We start from the raw sequence: 17,823 nt of genomic DNA, 5'->3' as shown, positions 1-17,823 counted from the left end.
CATCACATTTGTTCACATCCGAGGTCTCCACACACAGCAATGGAACAAAAGGGGGCAGTTTTCACCTTTACACAGAGAATGGGAGTAACGTGCCTTGCAGAATGAACTGACGCTTTCAGGTGAAGGCTGTTTTTTGGACCAGGCTCCCCGGCGCTCACACGTCATGCTAAAGTGTGGCAATGAAAGGGCTCTAGAAAGCGAATGAGGAAAAACCACAGGGAGGAGAGAGAGAGAGAGACAGACAGAGAGATAGAATCTGGTAGCTCGGGCTCGATACCCCCCCCACCCCCCCAACCACCCCGATCCCGGCCCACAATTCTTCATAGAGCTGAGGGTGAGTGGCTTGTCCTGGTATTTTGTGGACAGAAGAAGAGTTGCTTGAAGAACCAGCAGGTGCTATGGACATCACTCTTCAGGCTGGGCTGGCGAAGGCCCCTCGTTGCAAGGCCCCCCAAGGCAAAGGAAGAGCATAGAAATCAGAACCAAGGGGGAGGGCGCTCTAAGCAGTGCCTGTAAGAGAGGAAGACAGAAGCAGGCTGTGAGACGGTGCTTACTGTAAACATGTTACTCGCAGTATGTAAATGGTACCAACATGGGTATCAGAGCAAGAACCAAGTCAAGTGGCTCAGTGGTCTAATGCGCTACCACTATAGCACGGGGGTCGTGAAATCGAATTCTGAGCCATGCCGCTTCGCCGTGAGCCGTGCTCTCTCCGTGTGGGTAGCTCTCTCCCCTCATCTCTCTGATGCGGTGGAGCTGGGAACCTGACGCTTTCCTCCAAGAGTGCTGGCTGCCTAGTCGTTGCATGTATTGGAGGAGATGTGGAGCATTGCTAGTGCTGAGTTATTTGCAGAGCCAAATTGTGTGAAAATGGGGAAAATGTCAAATTCTGAATGAAATATTTAAAAAACAAAAAGATGTAGTTTTACCCACAACAGTTGCCAGTTTAACTCATTGTAGTGTATTGGCTGATGTTCAATTCTCAGCTGATCTGAAGCAGAGCGACAAACAAAACCAAGTAACCATGAAACACTGAATACTGGTGAACCGTTCTTACGGAACAGCACTTCATGCTTGTCTTTATACTAAATCGGTGAGGTAATCTTTTGCATTTGTCCTCCATTTTCTGCCGTCCACATCTGATTATTCGTAAAGATTGTAGATAGTCGAGGCTCTTAGCCAGCATTCTTCCAAAACAACGGTATCTCCAGTGTTTTTTGATATACCTAAGCATTTTTCTGTCATTGCGTAACCAGGGAACAGATTAAAATCGCAGTTTTTTGTTGTTGTTGTTGTTATTTGTCACCGAGTCATGTTTGGTTTTGTTCAGTGTCCTCACCTCTGTGTTCTTGTTTTGTTCTTTCATCCAACCGACCAGACGGGGAAAAAAAAAACCCATGAAGTTGCTCTCTAATCAGTTTTTTGCCCTGCGGCACTACAAGCAGTCAGACCCTCCCTCTGCTCTGTATGGCTTTGTGTTCTCTTAGAGCCTTTGAGGAAGACGTTTCCTGAGTTGTCCTTCTGATGTGTTGTGGCATCTGGATCCCATAAAACACAAGCAGTCGATCACGCCACCGAGATTCCATTATCGCAACCCTCAAGTTCCATATCAACTGGTCGGTGGTTCTAATTTCTCGTTCTCTGCCTCTAAGAGAGTGGATGTATGGAAGAACGCCACAATTGACCCAGGTTTGTGTAGGGTTACCGGTGGGCCGTGGGGAAACAGTCAAGCGGTGTAGTTCTCTATCAGTGTTTAATTAAGTTGGTTCATCTACTTTTTTTTGCAGTGAAGTACAAAGAAAGAAGCAGTTAGGGTTCTAGTTTTTAGTGAACTTTAGACCCCCCGTCCTCCCCCAACCCTGCAAGAACAATACCTTTCTCCAGCTGTTTCAGGAGTCATGTACCTCATCAGCAGGCACAGTGTAAGAAATGAGCGGACATAATGAAAAGAAAAGAGCCTTTCAAGTTGAAAGGCCACCAGTGTGGCCTTGTTCAGCCGTTCCCTGGCTGTTATCAGCCCTTGAGGAGAGTTAATTCTCCTGGTCAGACTGCACCTAGGTTAAGGCATGGTTGATGAAGTGCGAGGCTATATTTCTCACCCAGTGAAAAATGTGACATGTTGTACATTAGCCAGATGCGGGTCAGAAGCTCAGAGTGGGCCGATCCCAGGTGGGGCAGAGACTGATTTGCGGCATGTTTCATATTTTCTGTTCCCTAGTGAAATGCTGGGAGGGAATTATTAGTTGCTTGACATCATACAGCTTCATAGGGAGCGAGGAACTGGATTTCATTAGAGAAGCACACGAATTCAATTGAACTCTGAATGTTGCGGCCTATAAATTTGCACATGCCTCCATGCTGCCAGCTGATGGCGGCTTGATTGGCATGCTAGTCAAGCGAAATGAGCTGGCTCAGCCAGCTATGTCTGTCGGGATGCGGGTGAAAGCTGAATGAGGTGAACTCTGAACCCCAGGAAAGCATGAGAGGAGTCGAAGAAGAGGAGGAATGAAAGAGAAATCTTTGTCTTGTTTGGGGTTGAAGTGCTGTTTGTGGCGTCTACATTGGGAATTACTCAGCCGTCCCCCTTAATAGAGCTACACAACTTCCTGCAGATTCCCTCATTGTGCCGCAGCCATTCTGGGCTTCAAAACAGGCATTGACTGCCCAACTCACCCAGAGAACGCTTCACTTTTATTGACCAGGAAAGGCATTGAAGTCTCTGCGGTCTGTGAAGTCCCATGAGTACAGGCTGCCATGCCATGACCTTGCGCTTTGTGGTAACCTTTGTGGCGTCGTCACTGCATTTTCCCTCCGATTGCAGGAGAGAGTGAATAGGGAACGGAAGATTCCCAGACAAAATCTTGCCGCAACAAAAACAAACTATAATTCGCCGTAGATTGTAAAACTGTGAAGGAAATGGGGGTTGGGGTTCTCTTCTTTTACTGCTTTCATCTCCCTGCCTTTAATAACGATTAACAATGCCATAAAACGCTGACTTGTCTGTGTCTGCCCGAAAAGATCCGTCCCGTATGAGGTTAATTTATGGCAGGACTCTATAGACTGATGTTATGTGCTTGACACCTCCTGTGGGGGTATTATACCCTGCAGTGCTTCCTTGTCCTGTGGACTGTGAGGGTGAAAGTTCTGAATGAACTCCGTCCATAATCCATAGGTCTTCCTTTCAAAATCTTTTAAAGCACTCAGGACCAAGTGCTATACTTCATAGCATTCAGTGTGCAGCACTTCTTATTAGGGTAAATGTGATCGGAAATTGACATGCACTTTCTTGGACACCATCTTGATAAGACATGGAAATGCTCTATTTTTCCAGCTCTAAGGATAAAAGGGTAGTCACTTGAAGCCTTGTTTATCCAGACATAAAATCAAATATTCTTTGGTACACATTAGAAACAGACCACCAGTGTTGTAAGTTTTGTCTTTCGTAAGTGGATTTCATTGCTCTGGTCAGAATAAAGGAAATGTACACTGGTCAGGTTGATTTTGGTAGGTACATTGGCTTCCTTTCTTCTAGCTGTATATTATGTTTCTGTCTGAGTGTACTTTTGGGCTACTGGATGTGGACGGACCCACAAAAGCCAGCAGTCTAAAGTCCAGTAATCTCATAAGGTTACTGTTAATGTTTTTTTTTTTTTTTTGAGTAGACAATAACCTCCAATTCATGGAAAGCGAGAGAAAGAGAGGGCATGTCGGTTACAGTTTCTTTCTCCTCATGTTACACGTAAGCTTCCCTAAACTGCCTAGGCGTGCGCTGGCAGTGTTTGGAGAAAGTAAAAGGCATTTTGTGATTCAGCTGTTCACAGAGAAGGAACCACTCCATTTAGAAATGAAAATCAAAGTAATGGATTTGCTCTTTTTTTTTTCCAGGGAAATAAAGGGATTCGGTAGAATGGTTATGTGCTCTCAGATGCTATTTCAGTTTCTCTTTTATCAAAGAGCATATGATCAAAGAGGAATGCCTGGACTTCACCATGGCTTCTCTAATCCGTTTGATCATTCTAAAACACAGAATAGTTCTTTTCTATATCTGCACTGTTCTTGGCACCTGACACATGACCGCAACGCCTTGCACATTGTGGGAATTTTTAGTGTTTTTAGCGACTGACCTTGCTCTAAAACGGCATGGGCCCCTTATGGGACAGGCGAGGCCGAGGGCGTCTCCTCCTCCAGCCGGAGGGTCTTTGGCTCCGACCAGCTCGGGCAGGGTTCTGCCGGAGAGGAGTCCGCATGCTCCCCACCTCCTCCAGCTCCTTGCTATGCTCGGTGGAGGCCATTGGACCTGCGAGCAGAAAAAAGGGCTTGTCAGCTTGGACTGAAATGCTCACAATGTATAACAAAAGAAGTCATGATCGCCTCAGTTATACCACAACTAAGCAAGCCTAACCTAGTCTGAGAGAAATAGCGCCATAAAAGATGCAACAGCTGCTACCCTGGTGCTCTCAATCAGTGAAAAGTAAGACTATGGTCCTGACATTCTAGCTCCACTGCAGAGCACGCGGTTTGGAAATGTAGACTCAGACTAGTAGATACATTTCAGTGATGTGCTGCAGTATGTCAGCAATGCAGAGCGTTTCTCGTTGTATGTCTTCTAGTACCGAAAACAAAGCATCCTGTTCTCTGCCCAGTCCACACAGTCTATATCTTGAAACCGCTGGGCAAAAACAGTAGGTTTGTCTGTTTTTGTGATGCAGCCTACCTATTCAGCCAACCGCAGTTTAGCTTCACCACCATTCACACTGTGTTATAAGGAGTGCTTTAGCCTGGACTGCTTTTTGAATGAGGCACAATAAAGGGCTGACAATCAGAACAGAGGTATAATGTACATATCATCATTAAAGACACAGTAACAACAACAGCCTTGTTATTCCAATGGCTGGAAAATGACCCACAGCAATTTCATATACAAGTATCTCTTGTATAAATCACTATGACACAACAAGAAAAGTTGGAAATGGAGCTTCAAAAGATTAGTTACCAATCTAGATTTACTCCATTAAATTCCATGAAAGTGCCACAGCCAGATAGCATTGGAGAAACATCTAAACATGCAATAATTTGGACTGCACAGCACTAAATGTTGTACTCAAAGAACCCTGTGGAGGCAGCTTGTCGTATGTATACGTTTGTGAGCATGGTGGTGTGCTTGTATAAAAAACTTTAGAATTTGCCCAGATGTTTTAAGTCAGCTCTCAATAAGTGTGGTTAGATCTTTTAAGCCAGCCTTGTACTCTTGAGTGCGATCCACATCCCACTAACCTTTCACCTCTGGAGGAAATCAAAGTCCTCCTCCCGGGTGTTAAGGGGGGTTTGGAGTATATTCATCTGTGCACTCATATCTGATGTGACTGATCTCTGATCTCTTTCAAACCACTGATCTCCCCTTTTCCAAGAATTTTTGGGTGAGCACATTGCACAGTCCAGAGTTGTATTGCATCGGAAAGTTACCAACATGCAGAATTGATGGAAAATTATGAATCAGATTTAATATAGAGTCTTCGCAATCTGAATGAGCTGAACTGGATGAGTGGGACACAAAGACTTGCTAGATCATTAATCAGTCATGTTTCTCATTGCGGATTCAGTGAACGTCCGGGCCTCTGCTTCCAAACGAGTCCTTTTACATCATAATATACACAATCCTATTCATCTCAGAAGCCCCCAATTATTTCCTCACAGGCTTTGTAAATTCATCTCCCTCTCGCTTGTCCTCCTGTTTTAACCTTTGCATCTATCTTTGTCAGAACATCCAGCTCATGCCAAACAGTCAGCCTGGAAGACTCCTCAGCTAGTAAAAAAGGCATCTTTCAGGGAGCACTCAACAACTGCTCTGGTCTTAAAGTAAACAGAGAATCCCATTAAGCTTTTCCTGTCAAAAAGTTGAATGACATCACTCACGCTGGTTCAACACATTCCAAAAGTCTCCCTAAGGAGCGACAGACAACCATTATTCTGATCCTTCAGGGAGCAAATGGCATAAGACGATTGTGCAGAAGCAGTGTAGGGCCCGCAAGACAAATATCATGACCACTGCTTAAAAACCTAGCATCTCTAAAACAACATTTAGCTCCCTTTTTTTTCTAACATATGATGGAGTTGGTTCCTGGAGCTCAGCCAAGTCTTTTTTTTGTTGGCTTCAAAAACTGAGAAGTTTGAATGAATTTGGGCTAATTCATAACTTTAGCTCATGTCAGGACTGTTGTTAGTGGATTTTCTGTCAAGCGGTTTGTAAATGATAACAAGGGCGGCTTTGTCTTGGGCAGAATGCAAACATACACGCTGTCTGTGCCAGAAGCAATCAGTTTGGTTTTCATCCAGAATGAAAAGGCATGGTACTGTTTAACTACTGTATCATACTATTTGTATGATAATGATTGCACTAAAAAGCCATAGAACCGTGACCCGCTGTTTTGACTAAGTCACTAGAAAGGATAATGAGGCCAAATGCATTACTTATGAAGCCGCTCACGGTTTAAGCATTCCCAGTGTATGTTTTTAAATTCCTCAGAACTCAGGTTCTGTGTATAAGCTAATCATCTGTATCCAGCGTGTAACATGTGAACAGATGACTGATTCACTGGAGACAAGAAAGGCTCCATTGCATATTTCACTGTGAAAATTGCAGGGGAAAGAAACACAAAACCCATCTTCCCCCCCAGGCGCCCTAATCCTGGCATTATCCTCTTGTTATTGTACCAGAAACAGAATGAATGAAGGAAGTGTACACATTCTGTCTGCATTCAGTTCATTTTCTTCCTAATCAGTGGTGGGGGTAGGGGGTAAAAAGGCTCCATGTGTGAGCGAGGTTACAGGCCATTTTCCTCCCTCTCGCCAGACTTCTGAAGGAGTTTCTGGAAGCAGCAGAGGAAAACAGACCAGGAGTCTTAGCCATGCTATGGCTGTCAGTGCAGCCCATCATTCAAGCCTGCGCGTCCCTTGCAACATGACAGGAGGAATTGTGCCGAACTGTCTCGAAGGGGGCAAACACTCCTGGATTGATACAGCCGAGCAGCCGGGAGAGGCCGTAATTACACCTGGACAGCTGGAGCTGAACGAAAGTACATCACCGCTGCTCCTCTTCCCCTGCTCAGTCTGTCATAACCCCTCTCCATAATGAGACAATTTAGACGTTTCCTGCCATCACAAGCTGCCAGCCATCGCTCAGCTTTTTTGTAGGGAGCACATCTGAGTCTGGGCTGAAAAAGGTGTAATGAAAGCTGCTAAAAATAAAGTCTTGGGAGCTATAAGAACGACGATTATGAATTAACTCTTAACGCCTGGAGGAAAACTTCAGGTCAGACAGATTCGCTAAGCGTCAAGGGGGATGTCTATTTTAAGCATGCAGAATCACAGCCATTGACTATTTTACTACTCTTGGCTCGCTCTCAAACCACACAGCCCTTTAGAGAACTCTGGGGAATGCGGCATCCGTTTGCATGTGGTCACGAATGTAAGGCGACAAAGGCAATAGCACGGGAGCTAACATAATAGATTGTGAGCGCAGAAATGACTGTTCTAGTTATTAACATAGCAAAATATCCTCCAAATTCTTACACTTAATCCAGGAAGCGATTTGCTACCACTGACTTCCTATGATACTAACATCTTAATACATCTGAAAGTGCAGCTTTTTTCCACCAACCCTTGTCATTTAGTCCCGCTGCCTCATGCTTCCGTCAGTATACACTTATCAAGTGAGAATTCTTGGACTGCGTTACCAATACCACTGCCATACCCTCCTTCTCTCTAGCTCCAGCAAAATAGATGGCTGTGCAGCCATGACTGAGCTCCCTGTGTCCGTCCTCCAGAGTCATGATGAATAGCCAGAAGTGCTGCTATTTCATTCTCTGCTCCCTGCTTCGGTGCACTCCTTGGGCGCCATCCATTATGTTGGCTTTTTCACATGGCTACCTCACTCCTGTTGGGCGTACCGAAGCTGATAGCCTGTCTCTCTAAATCCCCACTCTGTCTCTCATGTGGAAGGCTTGCGCATCTTCCCAAGCTTGTCTGGCAGAAGGGCGACGACCCAGGGCACAGAAGAGTTATGAGGAGACTGCTGAGTTTGATGTGTGATTCATTGAATCCACAAGGCTGGCCTAAACGCACAACATGTCGCCTGTATGAACACCCGAAACCACAGAAGAAAAAAAAAAGCCACGAATCGCCTGAAAAGACGGACACACGAACATTATTAGGAACACATTAGAGACATAGTCTGTTTTGGACAACGGAAGGGCCAGATGGATTTAATCTGTTTGCCACTACTCCAGGAAATGAGAGATTAGATCTACTTATGTGCAAAGCAGAACCAGGTGAGGACAGCGTAGCATTTCCGTATAGGGAGATGTATTACATGCCTTTTCACTCCTCAGGCTCGACCTCTGAGACTCACCCCCGCCCACCACTGCCCAGCCTCAATCATCTGAAGGTAATAGAGAATCAATATGCTATATAATTGGATTGTCTCTGTTTGAACATTGAAATTGACTCGCTTAGTTTCCTTATGAAACCAGCTATAGGGTTATTGATTTATTGTCAGCATTTGCAACGAATTCTACGGGCATCACCTGTCGTCCCTTCTTTTGTTTGTGTTCTTTTTGTGCATGCATAAGCGCACGACTCAAACACGCCCCATTCCACTTACTTACTTTGGCCAAATCCAGTGAGCATAACACACTGATTGTTTTTTAAATACCTAGCTACGATCAAATATTTAAGCCACCTGAATTTACCCTAACACTAAACGTAACCCTAACCTCAATCCAAAATCTAAACCTGACACTAACTCCTTCAACAACCTACCCAGAGTTTCATCAGATAGCTTGGCAATAATTTGAACATATATAGAGGACTGTAGTGCACTCTCTAATTAAGGTGAGATTCACTTAACGTGACCAGGAGACAGCATGTATGGACAACTCTGCAGACTTTCACGGGTACACCTGTAATTTAGGATTGGATTTGGGAGTATTTGTTATACTATATGGAAGCTTTGTTGTCTACACCTATTGCAGCTCCTACAGGGACATCCAGTCACTGCAAAGTGCCATGATGACAGAAGTGACCAATGCAACCATGAGTCAAACAGTCCCCGAACAATTTGATCATGCACGTGGCGTCAGATATGGATCTGTTGACTTGCCGTAGGTTATACTGATGTTTATATTAATTCCAACTGCATCCGCTAAGGACTGTTTGTGCTGGTGAGAGCGTGTATGCCTGCATACGAGAGAGCAAGCACAGGGGTGTGGATCCCCTTGGGTGTGTAACCATAGCTGGCAGCGCGTGACGTCAGAGCCGTGATACCCAGTGTCTCGAAAGACCTTCATTCATTAAAATGAGAGAAGGAGAGAGAGAGAGAGAGAGAGAGAGAGAGAGACATGGAGCACTCATGCTCTTGCTGGCTTTTTCCTCTACTACTCACATAGCTATTCCAAGCTCAGTATTACGAAGCCTGCCAAAACATCCTCCACTTAGTCATAGTGGATCATGGACGTCGTATCCTTAATGAGGCACACGACTGTAGACACTCATACAAAGCGCTAGCCTAGACACAGTATAAGCCCCTCTTACAGTGTGCCTCATTACATTTATTAACAGTGCACATGATGTCCCTCAACACATTACTTGTGATATGCAAATGAAGGTGAGGAAGCCACTGGCGTTCCCTGAGTAGCATGTGAAATCGTCAGCCTCCGTTCTGAAGCATTCTGCCTCTTTGAAGCCCTAGAGCCACAGCGCTGCTTATCGCATGCCTACCAGTAGCACAGGGCCTTGGCAGAAACTGGTACCAATCTCTAGCCGACTTTCAGACCACGTTACCATGGCAGCCGCTCTGAAAGGCGCTCAGTCAGGACTAAAAAAAACGATACTGTCAGTCAGATCTGATCAGGTTTCCAACTTTTGCAGATTTTGAATCCCTGATTAGTGCCTGTAGGGCAGGGCTGGTCAACCCCCAACTCCAGCTTGCACGGGGTCCGGCCCACAGGCCGTTGGTTGGGATTGTTTTTGAAGCATTTGGGGGGCCACTGGAGCTGTTTGATATGCAGCATTGTGCTGCTGTGATAGTGCTGGGCATGAGGGGGAAATGAAGGCCAGCTTTGTTCGCCAGTGGCTCAGGAGAGGAAGAGGGAGTGCATGAAAACTTGCCCCCTCTGTCCCGGTACACTGTCATCCCCATAGCTCACCCTCGGCCCACAAAAGCTGCTCCACTTTGAGGCCCATTACTATATAAATAAAAGAATTGTACCCTGTTGAAAAAAAAACCCCTACAAACACACTTTGTCATTACTCAGCTCTCTGATCTCATCGGACACTTTCAGATGGCAAGCAGCTTTGCAAACAAACTACACATGACCCAAATTAGTGCACGGCTTTAATGACGAGGTGAGAAGTGGCCCAGTTCCGAGTGATCAGAGCGCTTGCGGGTTCAAAGCGGCTGGGCCGCCCGCTGCCAGGAATGCTAATGAAGCTTGGAGAGCGAGGGAGAGAAAGAAGAGCGAGAGACTGACTGAACGGTTGCCCTGTTGCTCTGGAGTGACAGGGGTGAATCAGTGGGTAGAGGTTACCGCAGGTTGGGACCTCTAAATGCAGACAGAATCACATAGCAGATCACGCAAAGCATCTTAAGCGAGATTTCTCCCGAATTGGCTTCCAGTGCCGAGCAGAATGCCTTCTTAAAGAGGATTTGGCTTAGAGGGGAGGTGGCTAGAGGTCTGAGTTTGAGACCTGGATATCCCAGTCAGCAATGGCAGGCTCAAACTCAGCTCCCACATAATGGAGAGGGAGGTGAGCGCCCCCCGTCTCGAGCCTTAATCTGCAAGGGAAGCGGGATCCTGCTGTAGATTGCTTGCATGGAATTGCTAAAACAGTGCTGAACCACTCTGGACTCACATAGTGTGTGCTCCGTCTCTGTGTGTGCCAGGGGTCAGCTGCAGTCCCCCCCTGCTTTGGGCCAGTGCCCTGCTACAGGGTGACCGCTGAGAGAAGTGTCAACACTGCCGCAGGCTGGAAGAGTTTCTGCTGAAAGCACATATTTTGATCCCTAAAGGTTCTTGTTTAGAAAAAAAAAACCCAGACAGTGGACAGTGTCTGTAACATAATGAACGAAGCGCCACAGAACCATAACTAATCCAATTACCAGACTTGCTGAACAATTAGCTGTGAATAAACAGTTGTCCTGCATGGCTGAGAAAAAAAGCTGGAAGTGTGCTGGTGGAGGTCTAGTGCCCAAATATTTGCCCCGATTCTCACGGTGCATTTGAGGGTCAGTGAAGTCACAGCCAGTGTCATTCTAAACAGTCCATTCACTAATTCTGTTTATCTGTGCAAGTATTTGAACCCAGATGTGTCTAAGTTAGGGGAAATGAAATGCAATTCTCCACAATCTGTTCAGTAAACAGTTTGCCTGCACTAGATATATGTTTATGAATTCCATTTCTTTTTTTGTGCCAGTTTTAAAAACAAATTTGCTCACACACACACACACACCAGGGCAATGGGTTTTTTTGTGGGAACAGAGGTAACAGCTGGGACTGTACTTTTATTCAAACAGCTGTGCATTAATTCCTTCTCTTGTAGCTATTAAAGCTGTGCCAATGTAGAGCGAATGTGAATAGTCTCCAGTGAAGATCCCAATTTCTAACGATCCAGAGATGTGGGGTGCAGATTTATGCTGGCTGCATATAATTCCGTGAAATAAAAAAAGGTAAAAGGCACCACACACCTACCCTGTAGCCTGGGGCTTAGAATTATGGTTCTCTCAGTGGGCGTCTTAGTAAAGTGCTCTCTAACTCTCAACCACTTCACATGTGTGATCCACTTTCAGTTGTTCACGTTAAAAACCTCTCAGCGCTAACAGCACACTAATACAGGGAAGCTACTCCAGGCTTTTGGACAGAAACCGTAAAGGACACGCGCTGAGGGCTTAAATCATGTCAATGGACCAGTCTTTTCTAGAAGATCTTCTCACATCTGTTCACCTTATGGCTGGACAAGACAGTAGAGCAACTTCACACATTCATGGCATTGGGCAAACACTCTTTGCCAGAGTCTTTCCCAATTGCTCTTATTGGTATAGCACAGTGAAATTGAACCCCAGTCTGCTTCTGCATGTAGGGCAGTATTGTAACCCCCTTATGCTACACCAAGCACAACTCACTCCATGCCCTAAAACGTTTTTACTAGTGTACCTCTCCATTTATTGGTGTGCCTTGCCGTTTACTGGTGTGCCTTGCCATTTGCCTGGGTCACATTTGATTGGCATCCACTATAAAAGCTATGCTTAATGTTCAAATGGGGATTCATAAATCAGGCAATATTAGGCTGGGTTGGATGGAGGCCATTGGAATATCTGGCTTTAATTAAGCCGTCAGGCGAAGAGAGAGTGAGAGTGGCAGATTAGGGAGGTTTCCGATGTTCAATAGCAGGGACCTTGCTGAAGGAGGCCGGCTGGCGGACTGCTCGCTCGCTTTAAGCCCAGGGGCTGCCAGTGCACGAGGCTGGCTGCCATTGCCAGATGCAGGAGTGGGGAGATGGAGCCTCAAGCAGCTCCGTTTTTTTTAACTGCGCCACTAAACCTTTTATATTCCCCGCAGACGTCCACCTGCGAATTCAGGAGAGTGAGCGAGACCACCAGCTGGGAAAGTTTTAAAGGTAGTTTAATATTTTAGTGCCTGTGTACGTCTCCTATCAGAAAAGCCTCCAAGACCTCTCTTGCTGTCGCAGTCTGAGCGGCTTGCTTTAATATTTTGCTCTCTTTCCCTCTACCCTGCTTTCCCTGCATACCCCTGTGGACGCATTCCCTTTGAGCGCTGAGGGTCAAGGTGAACTGATTTATTCAAAGGACTCTGAATTGCATTACGCTGGTCTGTAGCAAAGCATTTACTATGCCGAGGCCACTGGGGAGCGTTTCTCAAAGTTGAACCCCATGTCCTAACAAACTGAGTTATGATCTAGTATAGCAGTCTGCCTTATTTTAGCAAGGGCCGCCATCCCATGGCTTATTAATATATATCAATATTTTAAAATACAATGTGTATGCACACCCATCAGCCATAACATTAGTACCACATTAGTGCTTAGTATTGAGTAGGTCCCCCTTGTGCCACCACAACAGATCTGACCATTCGGCATGGACTCCACAAGTCCCCTGAGGGTGTCTTGTGGTATCTGGCGCCAAGACGTTGGCAGCAGATCCTTTAAGTCCTGTAAGTTGTGAGGTGGGGCCTCCATGGATGGCACCAATGGTCATCTCGCCATCACAGTTTGGTTCTTGTCAAAGTGGGTCAGATTCTTATGCTTGCCCATATTTCCTGCTATTTTAGCACATCACCTTCAAGAACTGACTGTTCACTTGCCGCCTATATCCACTTATCCAATATCCGCTTAACGGATGTTGCTGTAGATGAAGATAATCAATGTTTTTCACTTCAGCTGTCAGTGGTGTTAATGTTATGGCTGATCTGTGTATTGTTGTGTAGCCTGTAGGATTTGCATGCATTTACTACGCAGGTGCGTGCAACAAGTGTTTGGGTGTTAGAATGTGTTGATGTTTTCTTGCAGGAACAGCTTCAAGCCACTGAGATTAAAATCATATAGGCTATTTTAAAGCGTACATAAGGAAAAGCACTATCCACAAATACAGGCTGGATTGAATAGTGCCAGTGCCACAGAGGCATTTCCTTTCTTAGGCCATCCAATGTGCTGACCTCATTTGCCTTGGTATGAAATCGCAACTTTAAATATGTGCATTCTTTCAAAACAAAACCTCAAAGAGTTGTTAAGTGACTCTTCGTAATCCTGTAATAACCTTTCTGTAGCCAGCCTCTCCTTTATGCTGTTTGCTCTCCATTATCACATTATTGCCGGACATCTGGAAAAGTTTGACTGTTTTGTGTTCTTTCTGTGGCCCCTGTAATCACAACCGTAGGCACAAGCACCTTCTTTATCTCAGCCGGGCTTGTGAAAAGAACCAGGAGTTATGATTGAAAGCTTCCTGCCTGCAGCCAGCACGAGTCCGCTGATGTTGTTTCACACAATCTCCTGGCCCTTCTCCTTCTTTTCTTCAGCAAAAGACGCTGTGCGCCTGTGGATTCCTTAATGAGGCCTGTGCTTGTTTTGCTGGCTTCTCTTTGGTTCCTCACTGACCTGGAACACATGGCTGTGCAGCGGAAAGTCTGCAGGGTCCTGCCTTAACCATACATCAAAGTTTAATACCAAATAACGCCCTTGCTGACAGCTTGCGTGAAATTGCCCGTCACACACGCAGATGGTTCACCTCAGATAATGGCAGGGATCTGCTCTTTGTGCCTTCACCTGCTCAGGAGACGATCCGAGCAACTAAAACGACACATCTCAGGAGTTGTGTGTGTATGTGTGTGTGTGCGCGGGCATATTTCAACCTGTTGTTTTTTCTCCCTTCTGTCCACACTGTACGCATGAAGGGATTCGCCTTTGCTTCCGTGACTGAAAGATGAGACTTTGATATTGGACGTGAGGATGATGGATCCAAGTGGCTGAGCATTTCTATAACACGGCATGTTTACATACCAGGATTAAGGATGGCAAGACTGGAGGACAGATTGCTTTCACAATGAACTATGAAAGGCTCGGAGTGGAGGTTGTCTTGGCCGCTGGGGAGGAAAGCCCATTACAAGGCGAGCTGATTGAGGAATGCACAGATGAGCTTTGCGAAAGGTCGTTCAGCCGAGGTAACTCCAGAGCCACTGTCTAGGGCTGCAGCAGCGGAGCTGTTGTCGCCTGTTGCACCCCAAGTTCTCCTCCACGTCCCCACCCTGTTTCAGCCTAGCGTTTCTACCTCAACCAGACCACCTCGTCATACACACACACACACACACACACGCACATGCACGCAACACACAAGCTCCATCTCTGTCTCTTTATCTCTGGACTGAAATAGCTCGCAATTTCCAGCAAACTCCCGGTGAACTGGAGAAAGTGTTCGTGTCTGGAGATGAAAGGCTTCACACCCACTGCCTACACACCGACACCTTCCCGCGACAGCACACATCCCAGACTCCCAACAGCTCCCCGCCTCTCTCTCTCTTTCTCTTTCTATCTCCCTCTCATTTTTTTCCCTCTCTCTTACTGCTCCCCGCAACAACACCTAATTCCCTAATGCTTTCTCGATGTGGCTAACGTTGCTAATGCCACCTTCCCAGGAACATATACTGGACGGTCAGCCTGACCAGGGAATGGGGTGGGGGGGGGTTCATTACGCTGCTGGAAGCGAACCTTCCCACTCCCACTCCAGCTCAGGCGCGGAAGCTGAAGCAGAGGGGCTAGAGCGTGGAGCAGCCTCCCTCACACGCACACATGGAAGAGGAGTGGGATAAAAAATCTAAAATCCTCTGTCCCTGTCTGTAATGCAGGCTAATTGCTTCCCATTTACTCACGAGACAAAAATAGCAGCGTCTCCGTAATGAAGGCGCACGGCAATGGCAGTTTGATACAGCGAGTAGCCACTAGCCAGCACCCACACACCCTCACACGCTCTCCCTCTCTTGCTCATACACGGCACACATGCTTCCCAGCAGTTGTTAATTGATTGGTGTCAGTCTTTGGAGAGATGCAGGCATTTACACAAGGGCCACGGTTTGTTTTTTTTAACACTAGACTACTACCTGCTTCACATCTGCAGGCTGGGCACCAGTCACCTGACTGAAGCCCCTTGTCACAGCTAAGACTTGAGTGACCTACCATTGGCGAAGTCAACGGTACCTTTAGGCCACCACCAATGAGTGAATATGCTGTTGCGCTGTTACTGTACCGCACAATACTATACATACTATACCAACCACACATCATGGCCTAGTATTATAGCACATTATTATGGGCTTATCTGTTAAAATTACAAGCCAGTGGTCCAAGCTTTGATCTGGACTGTGTTAGTGTTTCTATGTGCACCTGTAACTCAAAAACCAAAGGTTGAGTGTGGTCTTCGGAAGTCCCCACATCTTCCCATTGAATATGATTATACATAGCATTACCGGTTACATTGGCTCATTTAGAATAGGAGAAATCAGTCTCAGAATTCAGTCAGGCTGAATGAACTGCATAATTAATGCCACATCTAATAACATTGTGTAAGCATGTGCTTTACTATTGTGAAACCCAGCAAGCAGCACTCAGGCTCAGTGCTCAAAGCCATCTTAGCATTGCAAGACACCAGGAGAAATAAGCAGCAGTATATTCAGTGTACTTTTGCCCCTTACAGAATTCCAGTTCCTCCGCTAAATCAAAGCTAAAACGCTCCACCCCAGGCTTGGGTAAACTTGCCTAAAAAAGCCACAACCATAGCATGCAAACCTCTGCAGTGCAGTACAGCGTACAGCCCAGGTGCTGTTTCTCCTCCTCTCCTCAGCCACCCGAGGCTTAACCAACGCTGGCTAACTGATCAACTACATCTGCCTCTACCCACCGAGCTCCAGGCAACCAGCCGCCAAAGAGAGAGAGCGAGAGAGAGAGAGAGAGAGAGAGAGAGAGAGAGATGGGGGAATAAAAAAAAAAAGACGAGCGAGGCGACGGCACGCACGCTCCCTTGACTTACCAGCACAGGCTGAACACAGCAGAGAAACCAGCAGCACAATCACCAACGTCAGGATCTTCACATTCATTTCGGCTCTCCCCTCTCTCTGTCTCTCCGCCAGTCGCTAGCTGATATACTGTAGTGGTGTATGTGTGTGAGTGAGTGTGTGTGTGAGTGTGTGTGTGTGTGTGTGTGTGTATGTGTGTGTGTGTGTGTGAGTGTATATGTGTGTGTGAGAGTGTATATGTGTGTGTGAGAGAGAGAGAGTGTGTGTGTGTAGAAGGGAGGGTTAGGGAGAGTGGGTGAGCAAGAGAGAGAGAGAGAGGAAGGGAGAGATACTGTTTGCTCCTCTGTGTATGTGCGCGTGTGGCTGTGTGTGTGTGCGTGTGCGCACGTCGTTTGTGTGTGAGAACCGTGGCTGCGTCTGCATGTGTGTTTGCGGCGAATGTGTTTGTATATCGGCGCTACTCTAAGACCCAGGGCAGGTCTCTCTTGGATTTCTCCTGGAGAGCTGTGTGTGCGTTTGGTTCCTCCTTTCCTCCTCGTAGAATAGTGCCAAGTTCAGTAGAGCTGCGAAGGAGCAGGGAGCAGGCTTGTGGCAGGTCCACCGATGGGGGGTTGTTTGCCTTGGATGAGGAGCCTCGCTCTCCTTCATGGGGTTTATGTACCACTGACACCAGGGGTCAGGGAAAAGGGGCCTCCCTCCGCCCCCTACCCCCCATACAGCCCACCATGCCTAAACCATCCCCCTGAAAAACAGAACGCGGAAAGGGGGGGGGGGGGGGATTGGGTGGTGCGTTGGAAGGAAGATGAGGCAGGCAGGTTTATGGTAATAGCCAAATCAAAGACATGCTCATGTTCAAAAGTTGGCTGCATGGCCAACATCAGCTCAAGAAAAAGCATCTTCCACTCATGTTGTCCTACACGGTTTTGGACCTTTTACTTCATCCTACACAAAGTAGCATGAACAGGAGGGAAACCATCCCATATTTGATGAAAGCCCTCATAGTTTCCTCATAGTTCCTATGGACCCTATAGCATTGCATGATCTTACGTCATGCTACACCCTAGCTTTTTTTTTTTTTGCAGCTTCTCAGCTCGCTGTCTGTGACACTGGGAGTTGCCCCAGTAAGACTTATCAGACCCACTGCTTAGATTCCATCTCTTGTTTTGTTTGTTTCGCCCGTTCTGAGTCATTTGTTTTGCTTTCTCTACAGATTTTCATTCTTTTCGAGAACAAAGAGCCGTCACAAATCGTA

The 17,823-nt window shown here is 46.4% G+C and overlaps 1 protein-coding gene across 1 annotated transcript; it reads right to left on the bottom strand.

The window, feature by feature from the left end:
* Positions 1–303: 303 nt before the first annotated feature.
* Positions 304–17,167, bottom strand: apln (apelin). The gene is made up of 3 exons (XM_072663924.1): positions 16,586–17,167; positions 4,125–4,297; positions 304–510 (listed from the first exon to the last, which is right to left on the bottom strand). Exons 1-2 carry the CDS (start codon positions 16,650–16,652, stop codon positions 4,131–4,133), a joined length of 234 nt encoding a protein of 77 aa, XP_072520025.1. The 5' UTR covers positions 16,653–17,167; the 3' UTR covers positions 304–510; positions 4,125–4,130.
* Positions 17,168–17,823: the final 656 nt, after the last annotated feature.

The sequence above is a fragment of the Salminus brasiliensis genome, chromosome 19 (genome assembly GCF_030463535.1).
Source record: "Salminus brasiliensis chromosome 19, fSalBra1.hap2, whole genome shotgun sequence".
NCBI lineage: Eukaryota > Metazoa > Chordata > Actinopteri > Characiformes > Bryconidae > Salminus > Salminus brasiliensis.
This window is presented reverse-complemented; position numbering and strand designations above follow the sequence as displayed.